Here is a 16,706-nt window from a genome sequence, read left to right on the forward strand (position 1 = left end):
CAAATCTAAAATTTGTTCATAATCTAGTTATAAAGGCTTTAATTCCCCTCAGATGGTGGAATAAACCTTTTTTATCTGCACGATTTGAGCAGTTGATCTTCGACCAACTCTGTGATGTTAAGCCAAAAGGTTGAACGGAATTTTGGCGTAGCCGAGTTAAAACATTTGAATGTGTCTTTTACTAGACAGTCTGCAGGGCCTCTAAAAACAGTATTCACAGATCCTGCGACTGTAATTCCCATCTGGCTCTGCTTCTCCAGTGGGCGTGTGCCATAAGATGGAGACCCTGCCATAAGAAAGCATTAACATATTGAGCTGATAAAACTGTCAGTCACTCGGAGGCTGCAGTGCCCAAATTGTGTGAATGTGACTTTAACACTATTGTTTTTTTTTCCTTTAATATCCACTATTTTTCCAATCTGTGGGCTTTGGCAACAACCGTTTTGTAGAGGCAAATACAAATGAATAAGAACAAAGAATTGAGAAACATGTTGAATAAAATGTAATATCCTCCTGGATGTATTTGCTTATTTCATTTAAAGCAACCACTATTTATTTATGTTGTTTTGATATCGTCTTGTACTGCCTTTAGATTTACTCTAAAGCGATGATTCGTGTAGGTGAACTACACTGTTGCTGATCATTTTAAAAGCTTGTTATTATTTAATGTCAGCTAGTCACCTCTCTGGAAATGTATCCTTTAACCCCATCTCAGCAGCACGCGCAAAGAACATGTCTCCTTATGAATCACGTGCATTTCTTCGGGCTCACCTTCGACTCCTAACAGATCGTCATTTGAAGAAGACTGATTGGAAAGGATGAAGAGCCAGAGGCAGCCTCCTCCTCCTCCTCCCCCCCTCCTCCCGCCCCTCCCCGCCCTGCGCTCGCATCCTTCCTCGCCTCCTTTCCTCCGCAGCCGGGTGGTGCGTCGGGAGCGCGCGCAGGCAGGACGGTACCGGGGGCTTCCGCCTGATGGAGACGGGCTGAGGAGACGCGAGAGAGGAGGGACAAGGTCCGTCCAGCGGAGACCACCTCGGGCAGCCCACCGCGTGGACTGCATACGATCCACGGGTGGGAGGGAGGGAGCGAGACACCCGAGGTAAAGGGGCCATTAATAACCTGTTGTTCCTGTGTTTTTGTTTTCCAAACCGGGGGGCAGAAAAGCGACATCTACCTGACTTGATTGTGATCGTTTTGGTGATGATGTGGAAAAGAAGAAGCCGAATAACTGAGGGAGCGTCTTTGTTTCTGCTTTGGATCCACGCGCCGCCGGTCCGGAGTTGTACGCGCGCGCGTGCAGTCGTTGACAAGCAGATCACGTGCGCTTAATTGACGTGGAGTCAACGCGTCCAACACAAAGCTCCGTGTCCGAGGCGGCTTCCAGATGTTCTGACTCAGCTGTAAAAGTCAAACAATTTTGCTAACACCTGATGCTCATTTTAAAAAAAAATCTTTATTTGAGTTATAAACGGCAGAATTACAATAATATTCAAACTGCAGATCACACGGCGGGCGGGAGGCACAGTGGCCTCGCTGCCCGCTGTTTACGTCCAGGAGTCACGGCCTCTGTGGAACAACACGCCTCCTTGCCTCTCTGCGTCCATCCGGGATGCGCACGAGTTCTTGTTCCCCATCCGACCCCGCGGGCTGTCGCCATAAAACCCAAGCGGGCCGGTGGACCGAGCTCCTGCCTCTCGTGGCCCCCGACGTGCCACACGCAGGCTGGCAGCTGCGGGCCGCAGGGTGGATGCGCGGTGACGGAGCTGGATAAGGGCGGACGTCCTCCAGCGTTTGTGTAACCGCGCAGGTGTGCACATAGACGCGCTGTTGTGTTTATTCAGTGTGTGTGTGTGTGTGTTTGTGCGTGGAACAATGTCAATACCCGTTTGTATTGATGCAGCTTGTGACAATAACAGTTCCCGGTGAGTTATCGAGTCTTTGCTGCTTTCACACGTCTCGTGTTTCATTCTGTGTGAAGATGCTGCACAATAGAGCTGGATTATAAATTAATTAAACAATTAGTTGAAATGTATCACAAACCATCTTGATATGTGATTAATCTATTTGAGTTGATATCCAAATATTTTTTAAATAGAATAATACTAATTTTTGAATAATGAAATTTAATCAGGCATCTGAGTGATTTAACAATTAATAAATGAATAAAGGTAAAAATCTCCAGATTGATCGATAATGGCAGTAATCAACAGCAGCTTTATTGCATGCTGATAAATAAAATAATTTACCAAGAATCATTCACACTTGTCAGAAGTATTTTGGATTTGATTTGCTTACCGTCCCCGTGCAGAATTCATTACCTAAATAAGAAGCTTTGTTTACTTGGTTGTTTATGTTCGGGCTTGTTATTCTGTACAACTCTTCACTCACTCAATTTTCCTCACGTCTAAATGAATGTTTTTTTGTCTGAATAATAGTCAAAACTCTCAAAATAGTAGAGGGATTAAGTAGAACCAGTTGCTTCTATGTAATCGATCATCGATATTTTGGTTGCATGTGTTTTATTTGGTGTCAGTCTTCTCCCTTGTCTACATTGAAATGATGTATTGCAGTCCCTGAATACAGAGCTGCATTTTCACCCACCTTGCCCTCCAGTCAAGCTTCCTTTGTCACTGTTTTCTCATTTAATATGCCTGTCACACGCACACACACACACACACACACACACACACACACACACACACACACACACACACACACACACACACACACACACACACACACACACACACGCAGCAAAGTGCTTCTCTTTGGAGCGTATAACCTTCACTCACTGACAGTACGTCTTTTTATTTGATATTTTTTTACCTCTGCCTCTCCTTTTACACACAAGAGTTCTGTTTTCACGTTGGTCTCCTCTGTTTCCCGCTGCAGATCCTCCATCACCTGAAGGCCATTCTACTTCCACGCTCTCCTGCGTGTCCTGCAGGGTTTCTCTTGTGCCCGACATGCTCGCTCCCGAGGCAGCGTAGCCGGAGGTGTCCAGAGGAGCGCTCGGTGTGAGCGTGTGCAGGTCGCCTGCTCGCCGCCCAGTGATGGGCTCCGTGGGTGCAGAGCGCCGCAGGCCCACACCGGCCCAGATGCCCGAGGAGAGGGATGTGTGGAGGGATGATGGAGGACGAGCCGGGTGGAGGGACGGAGGCAGGGAGGGCTGGAGGGAGGGCAGAGAGAGCGGCGTGGTGCAGAGCTACAGTTTCGACTCGTACCAGCTGGAAGAGGAGGAGATCAGTAAAGACGCCCCGGAGCGAGGAGTGCTGGCGCTTTCTGAGCCCGGTGAGGGAGTTTCCAGTCTGTCTATATGTGTGTGTGTGTGTGTCTACTGGTCTTATAAATAGATAGACAAGCATCAAGGAATCTCCGCCTTCTACTCCAAACTGCCAGGAACAGGAATGTGCGTTTGAACATATATAAAGATAGTTTGGACTTTACATCCTTTAATCAAGACAAGATAAGTTACTTTAACAAAAAACCTCAGCTAACGTTGCTAACATCACACAACCAGCTACAATTTCCCACGTGGAAGCTTGTTAGTGTAATTAGCTCCAGCTTCGTGATTAAACAGTGCCGGATGGCTTGTTGGTAAAAGAAAATAAACATCTTGGTGTTGACATCATTTAGGAACAAACACCTGCTTCCAGCGAAAACACTCACCCAGAGGCCTAAAGCCACTAAGAAACATCATGTCCTCTGTTCAAAGCTAAGGTATCATGAAAGCTTCTATTTCCTATTAGTAAGAAGTATACCAATTCCTGTTACACTTTGAAAGCTTTCCGGAGACATAGAAACAGAAACCAGAAAACAAAGAGGAAAGGTGAACAAAAACCAGCAGGCCTGCTCGGGGAAAATGGCTTTGTTGCCGGGTTACTCGGCTGCACAAAAGGCCCGTTAATCAGATCACAAGTGAACAGGTACACGGCCGGCAGAGAGGGGCTCTGGTCTTCAGACAGCTCTCACTTATCTCCTCTCTGTCATTCTGTTGCTGTTAGTCACTGTATTTCACTGTAGCGCTAGCCAATAGTTTGAAGTCTGTCTTCGTAGGTTAATATCTACATAAATCCTTATAAAATGCCAGTTAAACACTCTTTACCATCTCTGTCTCCACCCAGAATCATCTTCACACCGTCCCAGAATGTGTCAGAAAGGGAAAATATGCCATAAAAGATTTAATATTGTCATTTTCTGCACTAAAATGTCCGTTTCACAGGGAGGGCTGTGCAGCGTCTTCATTGCATTATCTGATAACGAGGTTTGAGTTTCTGCGGCCGGTGATCTTCTCTTCTGTCTGTGCAGCCATGGTGATGTTCACTGCTCTCTCCTCACTGCACAGCTAACTATCATCATAATAAATTACATTTAACATTAAATGAAAAATAAAGGACACATTCTTTATTCCACCTGGTCAGCTAAAAAATATCAATGCTCATAAATGTGTGGGAGCTGTTAGTAGTCGGCTACGCAAAGTTTTGGAAATAAGTCATAAAACGATACAATGTAATGTAATGATCACTGATGCAACAGGAGCGAGGTCCTCTGCTGCATCAGCTGCTGCATCAGCTGCTCCATCCTGCTGCTGCTACGCCTCCGTTCATCCTGATTAGCTTTATTAAGACCGTGCGTTGGCTCCTGACCTAATTTAGATGTTTTGAAGTCATTCGTTTCCCGGTTGTTTGAAGGGGATTTCATACTCTTTTAATTCTCTAACCCTTGACTCCCCCCTTCCCCCTCAGACTTTGAGGAGCCGATCCCTGACGACCGTTACCATGGCATCTACTTTGCAATGCTATTGGCTGGTGTGGGTTTCCTGCTTCCCTACAACAGCTTCATCACTGACGTCGATTACCTGCACCACAAATTTGAAGGTATAATTATGCACAAATGCCATTAATGTCCTTAGATAACAGCAACTTTTCAGAGAATGCGTGACTTTTACAGGGCAGAGTAAAACATTCACAAGTCATGTGTTTTTGTGTGTGTCAGGGACGTCCATAGTGTTCGACATGAGCCTGACGTACATCCTGGTGGCTCTGCTGGCCGTCATCCTCAACAACGTGCTGGTGGAGCGAATCAGTCTGCACACCAGAATCACTGTGGGTAAGTTAAGACACAGCTTTGTTTGTGAAAAATGTCTCATTATAGGACCTTCTACGTTACTCTTTTATTCATGATCCTCTGGGAACCTCAAGGCGTATCACAGCAGAATACGCAGTGCAAAAATGGCCGTATAGAGAGAAAGAAAAATACACTACAATCTTTCCTGTGGGTTTATTTGATCAAATGTTTTGCACAAACTGCCCAAGACTATGAATTTATAGAGGACTGTCCTTCAAGAGTGAGGGTATTTAAAAAAAACTTTTAGCTTCATTAAAATCTTGCCTCATCTTAAGTTTTTCTGTCAGATTTCACATTCACAGATTGCACATTGGGGCTCAGGTTTGTTAAAGACTAAGCCTGATACTGGTGCTCCAAAAGATCCATTAAAGACCTTTTTTAATTCTAAGAACCGAAAATTGTAAATATTAAAGCTATTCTAAGCTATGACAAGATGTTCTTTACAAATGTCTGTCCCCCAAAGAGAATTTTGAAATCATCACACGTGTGTTGCATGTAATAGCGAGGCTTCCCCGGCGTGCCCTTTAACTTAAGATCTCCCCACTTACATCCTTGAGGAAATGTCTTTTTGAAGCGTGTGGTCTGCTGGAGAGTCTCTGGAAGTTCACAAACTCAAGATCGATTCTTCAGCTGCGTCTCACACGTCTGCCCTTCTCGTCCTTCGCAGGTTACATATTGGCTCTGGGGCCGCTGATCTTTGTCAGCGTGTTCGATGTGTGGCTGGCCAAGTTCACCACCAGGCAGGCTTACGTCGTCAACCTGGCGTCAGTGGGAGTGGTGGCTTTCGGGTGTACAGGTATCTATCTATGCGTCTGTCATTCCATCCAGTTCTCCAGGATGCAACTTTACTACTCTAGTTTAGCTTAATTTATTTTATTCTTCAGACACACCGGGCATCTGTTTCTCAACTATTTGTGAGATAAAATGTTGCCGGTTAAAGTGTTATGATATTGTACATATTGTCATGGAGAGTAATACAAAACTGTGGTGGTGAGTCAAAGCTGTCAAATCAACAAGCGGCTGTGGATGTTTCAGTCCTCGGCTGCTGCTCCTGACCGTCGTACTCTGAGCCAGTTTCCTCTCAGCTACTGTGAGTGTGATCAAAGAGCTTTTCAGCTCCCAGCAGAAAGACTTTAATTATGCGCAGCGCAGAGGTCAGAGTGGCTGCTCCCGAGTGGTGTGTTAAAGTCCAGGAAGTGGCGCCTGTCAATGGATTGTGTTGATTCAGTGTTGACTGTTTGCACCGATTCATCCACTTCATCATCCCTCCCCAGTGCAGCAGTCTAGTTTCTATGGTTACATGGGGATGCTGCCCAAGAGGTACACACAGGGGGTGATGACTGGAGAGAGTAAGTACACTCGCAGAGTTTAAATAATTGCACAAGCACACCCCCGTCCCTTCTATCATCTCCCTCGCTGCCATTTCAGGACGTCTCCCTTCGTTCCTTTCAGGTACTGCGGGCGTGATCATCTCCCTGTCGCGCATCTTCACCAAGCTGCTGATCCCGGACGAGAGGACCAACACGCTCATCTTCTTCCTCGTCTCCATCAGCATGGAGATGCTCTGCTTCCTGCTTCACCTGCTCGTCCGCCGCTCTAAATTCGTCTGCTACTACACCAACCACGCCCAGGTCAAAGGGCAGGTTAAAGGTCATGACCCGCACGACAGCGGGACAGGATACCGAGTTCACCATGACGTCACCGCAGAGGAAGTAAGATTTGTAAGTTTGTTGATAGTTTATCAGCTTTGACCGTGTGTATATGTGTGTGTTGTGTTTAGAAAATGCCTATTTACGTGGAGGAAATGTTGTGTCACGCAGCTCCCATTTCCTGGTTGTTGTTCCTGGTTGTTGCTCCTGGTTGTTGTTCCTGGTTTTTGTTCCTGGTTGGTGTTCCTGGTTGTTGTTCCTGGTTGTTGTTCCAGGTTGTTGTTCCTGGTTGAAGTTCCTGGTTGTTGTTCCTGGTTGGGGTTCCTGGTTGTTGTTCCTGGTTGTTGTTCCTGGTTGGTGTTCCTGGTTGAAGTTCCTGGTTGTTGTTCCTGGTTGGTGCTCCTGGTTGGTGTTCCTGGTTGGTGTTACTGGTTGTTGTTCCTGGTTGTTGTTCCTGGTTGGTGTTTCTGGTTGGTGTTTCTGGTTGGTGTTTCTCGTTGTTCCTGGTTGGTGTTCCTGGTTGGTGTTCCTGTTTGTTCCTGGTTGTTGTTCCTGGTTGGTGTTCCTGGTTGCTGTTCCTGGTTGGTGTTCCTGGTTGGTGTTCCTTGTTGGTGTTCCTTGTTGTTGTTCCTGGTTTTTGTTCCTGGTTGGTGTTCCTTGTTGGTGTTTCTTGTTGTTGTTCCTGGTTGGTGTTCCTGGTTGGTGTTTCTTGTTGTTGTTCCTGGTTGGTGTTCCTGGTTGTTGTTCCTGGTTGGTGTTCCTGGTTGGTGTTCCTGGTTGGTGTTTCTTGTTGTTGTTCCTGGTTGGTGTTCCTTGTTGGTGTTCCTGGTTGGTGTTCCTGGTTGTTGTTCCTGGTTGGTGTTCCTGGTTGGTGTTCCTGGTTGTTGTTCCTGGTTGGTGTTCCTGGTTGGTGTTTCTGGTTGGTGTTCCTGGTTGGTGTTCCTGGTTGGTGTTCCTGGTTGGTGTTCCTGGTTGGTGTTGGTGTGAGGAGTGTGTGTGGTGCTTCCTCAGTGGGAGCGCGCACAGAGGGAGGGAGGCTGTGTGGGTTTTAAAATGCAGCATCATTTATTTAAGCTTAGCTGTGCTGCTCCCATTCAGCAGAGAATTATTGAGGGGGAAAATAGATTCCTGGGAAGGATTATTAGGGATGAATGTAGCGATACGGAAGGAAATATGAGGAAATATGCAATTTTAGAGAGAAGGGGAGAGGCATTTTGCTAACAAAAAGAAATAGTCACGACACTGAGGGAGAATGGTTGGAAGCTGTTGAGGCAAAGAGACGAGACACAAGGGGAAACATTACTGAGACAAAGAAGATGTAAATCCTCCTTACACTCTGTTTGAAGCAGCACTTTCTTCCCTGAAGACATGGAGCTTATATTCCTGTGTGTTTGCGTGTGTGTTTGTGCATGTGTGTGCAATTGTGTGTGTGTTCAAAGCCATCACTGGAAATGTCAACTTTTCATGTGTGCGGGTTTTCCCATGATTACGCACAATACAAGTGTGTGATGAATGTCCCCGTGTGTTTGATAGCAATGTGTGCGTCTCAGTGTTGTTTTCTGCACCTGCGAGCTGATTCAGCCGGTTCTTTGTCCTGGTTGCCGGGGGATACTGAGCGCTCTATGCTGAGGGATAATCAAGAAGAGTGGTCCCTTCTGGCCTGCAAGTCCTTCCAATCAACTAATGGATCTGTGTGTATGGGTGTGCGTGTGTGTGTGTGTGTGTGGCTCCGTGCCTTTGTCATGTGCATATAAAAATCTGTGTTTAGTAACACTCATGAGCAAAAGGATGTGCTTGTTTGTTTGTTTGGATGGATGGGGAATGTGTCTTCATAGACTTTGTGTGTCTGCGGCTTGTTAGCAGTCCAACCTGGAGTCAGTGTATTATAATTACGTCACCCTGCAGCCACTCACAGTGATCATCAAGAAAAAGAGCTGATGTCATGCAGTGTTAATGAAAAACAACCCCTGAATACATCAATCGAACTAAACGAGAAGAGAGTACGTTTATTTACAGTGTGATGGCAGCCTCTAGTGTTATTTTAATGAACTGTTTATAAACTTTTATTTCGAGAGATGAAAACCTGATATATATACATATATACAATAATTGTTTACTATAGGCCTCATATATCTCCTATTTTAGTATAACTGAATTGTGGACGTTATGGGGTGGACTGGCTGTAAATGCTTTTCTGCCTGGCAGGTATTTGATGCATTAAAGCTGTGAGGAAACCTTTCGTCTGTGTCTTCGTCTCTTCAGGGAAATGGTGGGACAGGACCGACCCCGACAGAGGAAGTCGTCGAGGACTTTGAGGGCGGCACGTATGTGCGGTTCGACGCCCCCAAAGCCAAGTTAAGGAGGAGCTGGCCTGGTTTACGCGGTACGTTTGATCCCGTGTACTCGCAGCTCAATTACCCTCTGGCTCCAACAGATGGACAATTACATTTAAAATCATTCCCTGGTGATTCGTAGGAAGAAGAGAATTTACCTGATGAAGTGACGTCTTCAAAAAAAACACCTTTTAAGTCAGTGTGTGTGTCTTCTCTAAGCAGACATGATCTTGCATCGTTACGTGGTGGCCCGTGTGATCTGGGCCTACATGCTGTCCATCGCGGTGACCTACAGCATCACCTTGTGTCTGTTTCCGGGGCTGGAGTCAGAAATACGGAACCCCACCTTAGGAGAGTGGCTGCCCATCCTCATCATGGCCACCTTCAACATGTCGGACTTTGTTGGCAAGGTAACATGTAAAAATGATGTCACACACATCGCACACTGTGTCAAGACCATTTTCATTCATAAAGCCTTATCTTTCTTATTTTATCATCTCTAACTGAGCACAGTTTCATTATTAACCCAATTTAATTTTCACAGAGATTGTTAAAGCAGAAATAGTCAATATATTTTAATAGTGACAAATGATAACAAGGAAACAGTCAAATCAAAAAATCAACAGAAAGCAGCATACTGGATTGGATTTATAATGATCCAATATTGATGACAACATGAGGGGACGTTTTATGGGACTTCAGTAATTACAATCTCAGAGAGAGCAGAGAATAGATTTCAGGACGTTCAGAAAGAGAACACCGTGCTCTTTGCGGTCATTGAATCAAACGGAAACTGTAAAAAAATATGAAATGTAGAAGATCCCCAGGGGAGAAACCCTAAAATACCAACGGGGATACAAGCATTCATCATTTATGTTCTAAAGTTCACATAACTCCTGCGGATCCTTACGATTTCACACCTCGTGAGATTTGGGGATTTAATTGTCGTCGTCCATCAGGCGTCTCTGCACCACAGTCTCAAGAAAGAGACAAAGAGACGCTGGGACACTGGAATTGACCTTGACAAAAATGTTCACTCCATTTATTACACCTGAGAGTAAGGATGGAAAAAAGTGGTTTATTTTTGGATGACTTCATTCAGCTCAAAGACTTTATTCAGAAATGAAACCTTATCGCGTGTCCTAGAGTCATTTTAACTTTCAAAGTTGTTCTGATTGTATGCATAAAATTAAGCATTTGGTTGAAAATGGGGAGACAGAGACAAGGTGGCAGAGCAAAAATTACATAGAAAGGGGAAAAAGATGAGAAAAAACTCCTAATGGGAAAGAGCGAGAGAGAATATATCAAAATGTCCACCAGCAGCTACTCAACCAAGAGTTCTACAAATATTCACATATCACTTTTTATTTCTATCTCCATTCTTATTCTTCTTTCGACAAATAAAAGAATTCCACCCCCCATCGTTGCAACATTTCCCGGCTCTCTCCTCAGATCCTGGCAGCGCTCCCGTACGACTGGTCCGGGGGCCGCCTGCTCTTCTTCTCCTGCCTGAGGGTGGTCTTCATCCCTCTGTTTGTCATGTGCGTGTACCCGGCCGGCGCGCCCACGCTGTCCCACCCCGCCTGGCCGTGTCTCTTCTCCCTCCTCATGGGAGTCACCAACGGCTACTTCGGGTCCGTGCCGATGATCCAGGCTGCGGGCAAAGTGCCGCCCGAACAGAGGGAGTTAGCAGGTGAGTTAAACTACAACGTGGCCTCCGAAGCTCCGCAGTCAACACGTCATATCTGCTTGTTTCAGTCTGTTGAACAGGTTTAAAACGCCATTTTTTGAGAGGACTGTAGAGACAAGAACTTACTCTCTGAGCAACAAGAAGTGCCTTTTAAAACACACACTTGGAAATAATGTATTAATTAGTGTATTGTGCTGCGGTTCTATAGTAGATTATGACAAGTTGCACACAGTACTGCAGTTAGTATGTACTGAATTGCCCTGCTTACACAGTAAATATGACGATGAACATAATACCTGCTAATATTACTGCTGTTGTTGCACGTTAGCGCGGCGTGATTACCACTACAAGCAGAGCCGCTAATGTAACTGCTCACTTATAGTCTCGATTCTCACTGTATCATACATTTAATACTCGTCATAAGCGCATGTACATGAGAAGCTCGGCTGTGTGTCCCTGCAGGGAACACCATGACCGTCTCCTACATGACGGGCCTGATGGTCGGCTCCGCCGTGGCCTACGCCGCGTACAGCTTCGCTGCTCCGGGACCAGGGACGCACGTCTCCACACTCAACACGCACACACCGCCCAACGCTACCGCCTACTGAATGTCCACACGCCATTAAGCACGGTCACGGATGTAAACACACATACGTGTGTACACACACACACACTCACACACACACACACAGCCATTTGCAAACAAAAGATCCCGGCCAGGAGAAGCAGCGGGGGACAGAAGGACATCTGTAAAGAACTATTTAAAGGTCCATGTTTGTACTCTGAGAGGCGTATTTGCCCTTTGTCCAGATCGTGCTTCAATCTGCCTCGCTGGGTAAAGAAAGTGAAATAAGATGCAAAGAAAACAGAAAGTTAAACAGTAAAAACGTTTCTCCACTGTGTCATTCTGCAGCCTTTTGGTCCACTGACCTTCAAATGTCACGGCTGTGCTTTTTGAACTTTTCCCTGGAGAGGGAGAACATCCGTCAACAGAAGTCCTGCGAGTGTCTCACAGTGAAAATATTGTCTGCATGTGTGTGCAAACCGACTGGCTGACATTTGTAGAGTGTGAAGTCAAGTTGTCTATCGCTGGAGGGAAGAGACTGTTTGAGGGAACCGTTCGCGTTGAGGTCACATGAGACACATTTAGCATTGTTGATATTCAGAGAGATGATGTTTCTGTTGATTCTTCCAGACCAGCTGTTACCTAATGAAACACTCTGGAAACCTCTGACTGCCCCCTTTAAAGAACTACAACAGCAATTTAATTCACATTTATTTTAATTAAAAAATAAAAAGGTCCCCTTGTGTGTCATATTTGCTAGTTTACTGGAATCACATCTAATGGGATGAGATGTACACAGCTGTAAGTTGAAGAGTCATCAAACGTATTATAATAATTTACAGGAAGAGCAAAGATGTCAAGTAACATTTGCTCAAAGGATTTTCTTCTAATTTATTTAGGACAAATCTGTTAACATTTTGATTTTACTGTGCCTTATCGGGAACAGTTTTCTAATTCATGACATACAATTAGCTGTAAAAAACATGATTCTCTCCTAGTAGTTAATTAATTTCAATTATAAAAATCCACACTTTGCTCAATAGCAGACGCGTTTACTGAACTTACTCTAAATCGACTTCCCCCACTGAGATCCAGTCTCTCTGGCTTGTCTCCACTCAGCTGCTTTAGCAAATCTGAATTAGAAAAACATCAGTTGTATTCATTTTCAAATATGATGAACATTATTCCTATCAGGAAAAAAAAATGTATGGAGCAATTATAATTATGTGTTACCTGTTCTTTTTATTTATAATAATGCTTAGAGAAAAGAAAATGGGCAAATCTCTGCCTGTTCCATTTGGTTTCACGTTGCTTCTTGCACCCTGAGATGAAAGGAAAGAGAAGAAAAGGTTGGTTCCTATGAACCAGAAGACGGCAGCCGTGTCTCACGGTTGTGATTTTGACAGCAGGGTCTGTGTTTCCCCCGCGTGCCGTCTGTGTGTAACATTCATGTAACCATGTGCGACGTGTCAAGGAAAGATTATACGTGCCAAAAAAAGTCTGCCTGTCTGAATGTAATTCTGTGAACAATTAAACAGAATGAAACGTGTAAATATATAGAATGAAACGTACTCAAGGTGTTTAAGACCTCCAATTTTTTCATACAACAGACACTATCAGATCGACATTTTCTTTATTTAGCGAGCGACACTCGTTTCCTTTTTGCTTTTCAGCCCCTCCAGCTTCTTCCTCCATATCTCCTGTTGGATTCGATAGACGTTTTAATCATGAGAGGAGTTCAGACTTAATAGATTATGAAGGAAAAAGGCTTCTCTGTAGAGTCGTGGAGCGCACTACGACACGGCGGTGTCACCCTGCTGCAGGCCTCTCCTTTCAGAGCGGTGGGGTTGAAGGTGCATTTAGTTATTTATGGTTGAAAGGTATATTTATTTCTCTGGTAGAGAACTTAGGGGGGTGAGAGTGATCCCGCATTTCAAAGAGCTGCATGTTAAACTCATATTTTTTTCAACCCTTTGAGGTGATTTAAAGTAGAAGTTTGACATTTGGGTAAATTATTCACTTTGAGAAGATTTAACATGATGTATTTCATTCTTTTAAGTTAATTTAAAACATCAGCACATGAAAAAAAGAACTGAGAAAGTAAAATAGTTGTATTTTTTACTGTTTATTGATTAGTCCCATGTTTTGTCCAGGATGACACATTTTAACATTTGAATCAGGGTTAGCTGATAAAGTCACAAAGACAGGATGGAATATTTGGAGAACTATAGATCTGGAAGTAAAGATACTTATGATGGGATGAAGGTTACTCAACATTCAATCTCCTGATGCTAAGAAACACAATTATTACTAAAATAAACTAAACAACAAATGTTTAATCCTGCATTTTACCTCAACAAGGTCTAATATCTGAATATCTATGTGACTTCCTATTATCGTTTTTTCAAATACGTAATTTTTCTTCCAACTGAATTTATTCAGAAACCACGTCATGCTGACAAAGACTCAGCGCCCACGTGACTGCGCACTGTGAAACACCAGGGTGGTGTAACGCATACAAACGTTACATTGTACATACGTGTATATATCTACTGCAACAAAACGTATTTTGCTTGATATTTGTGGAAAAAAAAGAATGGTGATCAGTTGAATTATTCTTTATTATTAATTATTCAGGATCACTAAACAATCAAAATCCAGCCTATTTATCTGTCTATTTTAGATTTTTGCTAAATATGTGCACGTTACAGAATGGTTGATGAACACCTGCATTGTTTCAGCAGGAGGAGGAGAATTGTCTAGTTTGATGAATCAGTGGTTAAAAAGGTTAACCGGCATTTGAGCAAATTGTGGCCTTTCAGCTCTTTATGACTTCCAATGGTATTTAGCCTTTACAAATACTACACAACGCTCAATCAAAATGTGACTAACATCTTTCAGAAATATGTGTAATTCTATAATGACTTAAATGAGTTTTTGTCTTACTGTCACATGATTTCAGTGTCCCAGCAGTCTGTTTGTGCCAATACAACGTTGTCCCATTGTCGGAGCTTAATAAAGTCGTTTTCATCGGTGTCTGCTGTGTTATTCTGCTCTTAAATTCTAAATGTCTGATAATCGTATTACTTGGAATGATCTGGGTTTGTGTTAAGCTCTTTTACAGAACTGCATGTAGTTTTCTGTTGCAGAACCTCCAGCAGCCGTATGGAAGCTTTTGCTTCAGAGGGGGAAAGAGAAACGGGAGTTCATCCTGCAGGGATCAGCAGTTGTTTTAACTGCTTCTCTCCAGCGGAGGTCGCTGCAGCTCACAGAACATTGTCAAGAGGTTCTGTGTCCAGTTCAGCTTCATATCTGTGGCACAGAGCCCATTACGAGAGAAAGAAGTTCTCTCCTTCTTACCTTTGACCTTTCTCAGTGTCTCTAGGACACATAACCGTACAACGAGGACATTGTATATTGTATTGTGTTCATAGTCGTAGTTCAAAATCTGTCTCTGTAAGTGCATGGACCTATTTAGCTGTTTGTCTGTGTGCATTTGTGCGTGTGCGTATTTGTGTGTGTGTGTGTGTGTGTGTGTGTGTGTGTGTGTGCTAATTTGGGATGTGGCTGCAGGGAAAGAAAGTCTCCTGTGTGTGACGGAGCGACTGATCATTACTCATTCTGCTCCACATACTGAGAGAGGAGGAGGAGGAGGAGGAAGGTAGAAAGGCAGTGGATGTGAGGAGCAGGTCTGGTGCGCTGCTCTCTGCTCTGACTGCGTTTAGACTGTTTCAGTGGATCCTGACGCCTCAGTTTGGGGAAACGAAAAGTTGATCAAACGAAAACCAACAGTATTATTACTGCACATTTTCTTGTCTTGATTTATTAGTCGGCCTTTGACTTGTGTTAAATGGCCAATTTCTTCAGTTAAAACAATGTGTGGTGGATGGGCAGGATTAAAGTAACAGTAAAGTTGGTACTATTAGTATAAGATTGTAGAGCATAAAACTAATTCATTCAACACGAGATAACAGCTGTTTTTTGCTTTTATACATGAAATCATGGTCGATATAAAAAATACTTTGACAAGAATTTCATCTCACAATGGAAACAGATTTTTATGAACTAATCAGAAGATGTGGTTACACATCTAATGCCATTAAAGGGCTTCATGGGAAAACGGAACATATTTATGTTACATACAAAATCACATATTTGAATAAAACAGGTTTGTATTAAGATTTTTAAAATTACATTATATTAAATGATGTATTATTAAAACAAAACCTCGATGGCTCATGTGGCTTATATGGAACACACTTGTGTGCTATGTTAGCAAACCATTAACAACGTTATATTTTAATAATGAAAAACAATACAAGCATTTGAAATTGGTACAAATGAGTTATTCACACTTTGAATCACAGATTAGACTTTCATATTACCAAAAGGTTCATACTTTTAATTGGCATCACATATTAAAATGTCTGTTAAATGATTTCATAGGGAAGTTTCTCCTTCATTACACTACATGTCCTTAAGCTGATGCTTTTATCCAAACGACTTACAATAAGTGCATTTTAACCATAAGGATACAAACCCAGAAGAGCAAGAAACAAGAAAGTGCAATTTTATCAAATAAGTTAAAATTAGCTATAGATAAGTGGCATTATAAGTACAATTTAAGTGCTACATTATAGCATTGTGATTAATGAAAATGGACAAATGAGTGAATTATTCTGCCGTTGTAAGAACATAGTAGAAAACAAGTGGTTTGTGCTTTTCTTTCCTCTTACGTCAGTTCATAAACTACATTTTGTAGCATATGTTGTTCATTTTATGGGATAAAATTGGCAACACCATCTGGCTATTCCTATAATTTTAGTCAAATACTATTCAAATATCACAAACAGGTAAGTGTTGTTTCCTAAGAATATACTTGCATACAAACTGGATTGTACTATAATCCATTATTAAATAATGAGAAAGATAATCCTCATGCCGAAGTTGGTTTCAATGTTGAATTCATGCAGCTCTATTTTGGGGTGACTTCATTTAGTTTCATCGTGTACGGTGAAGGTGTCTGTCGGGTCACAAGTGATGATTAAATGGAATTATTTTGGTTTCTGTCTTTACATTATTATCAAGAATATTGTTGCATTTTGTGCATTTAACGTCCGGTTGTGCTGCTTGTTAAGAAAGATGATTTTATTCAAAGTGCAGCATGTTATAACGTGCCCTTTGGAGGTATTACTGTATGTTATAACGATATACATACTGGTCCTAAAATGTTGTTGTATCTTATTATGTTAAATGATAGAAGCTTAATGAATAAGGTTAAGCGAGAGAATAACAAATAGAGGTGAAACACAAGGGATGAGAAAGAAGAAGCCAGTTTAGAT

At 43.0% G+C, this 16,706-nt stretch overlaps 1 protein-coding gene across 2 annotated transcripts; it reads left to right on the forward strand.

Moving 5' to 3' along the window:
* Window positions 1-885: 885 nt before the first annotated feature.
* Window positions 886-12,935, forward strand: slc29a4a (solute carrier family 29 member 4a). 2 transcript variants are annotated; one of them, XM_040191631.2, is made up of 11 exons: window positions 886-1,099; window positions 2,893-3,291; window positions 4,746-4,877; window positions 4,996-5,109; window positions 5,795-5,923; window positions 6,402-6,476; window positions 6,580-6,848; window positions 9,039-9,159; window positions 9,332-9,519; window positions 10,562-10,802; window positions 11,262-12,935. In XM_040191631.2, the coding sequence occupies exons 2-11, from the start codon at window positions 3,054-3,056 to the stop codon at window positions 11,405-11,407; spliced, it is 1,653 nt and encodes a 550-aa protein (XP_040047565.1). In that variant the 5' UTR covers window positions 886-1,099; window positions 2,893-3,053; the 3' UTR covers window positions 11,408-12,935. The 2 variants fall into 2 exon arrangements, with proteins under 2 accessions (XP_040047565.1, XP_040047566.1); XM_040191632.2 differs by having other exon boundaries at window positions 6,580-6,839.
* Window positions 12,936-16,706: the final 3,771 nt, after the last annotated feature.

The sequence above is a fragment of the Gasterosteus aculeatus genome, chromosome 11 (assembly GCF_964276395.1).
Source record: "Gasterosteus aculeatus chromosome 11, fGasAcu3.hap1.1, whole genome shotgun sequence".
In the NCBI taxonomy this organism is placed as follows: domain Eukaryota; kingdom Metazoa; phylum Chordata; class Actinopteri; order Perciformes; family Gasterosteidae; genus Gasterosteus; species Gasterosteus aculeatus.

Coding starts and splice junctions, on each gene's coding strand:
- slc29a4a (XM_040191631.2), top strand. CDS start 3,054: ATGGGCTCCGTGGGTGCAGAGCGCCGCAGGCCCACACCGGCCCAGATG. Junction 9,160..9,331: donor GAGCTGGCCTGGTTTACGCG/GTACGTTTGATC, acceptor TTCTCTAAGCAG/ACATGATCTTGCATCGTTAC. Junction 9,520..10,561: donor TGTCGGACTTTGTTGGCAAG/GTAACATGTAAA, acceptor CTCTCTCCTCAG/ATCCTGGCAGCGCTCCCGTA.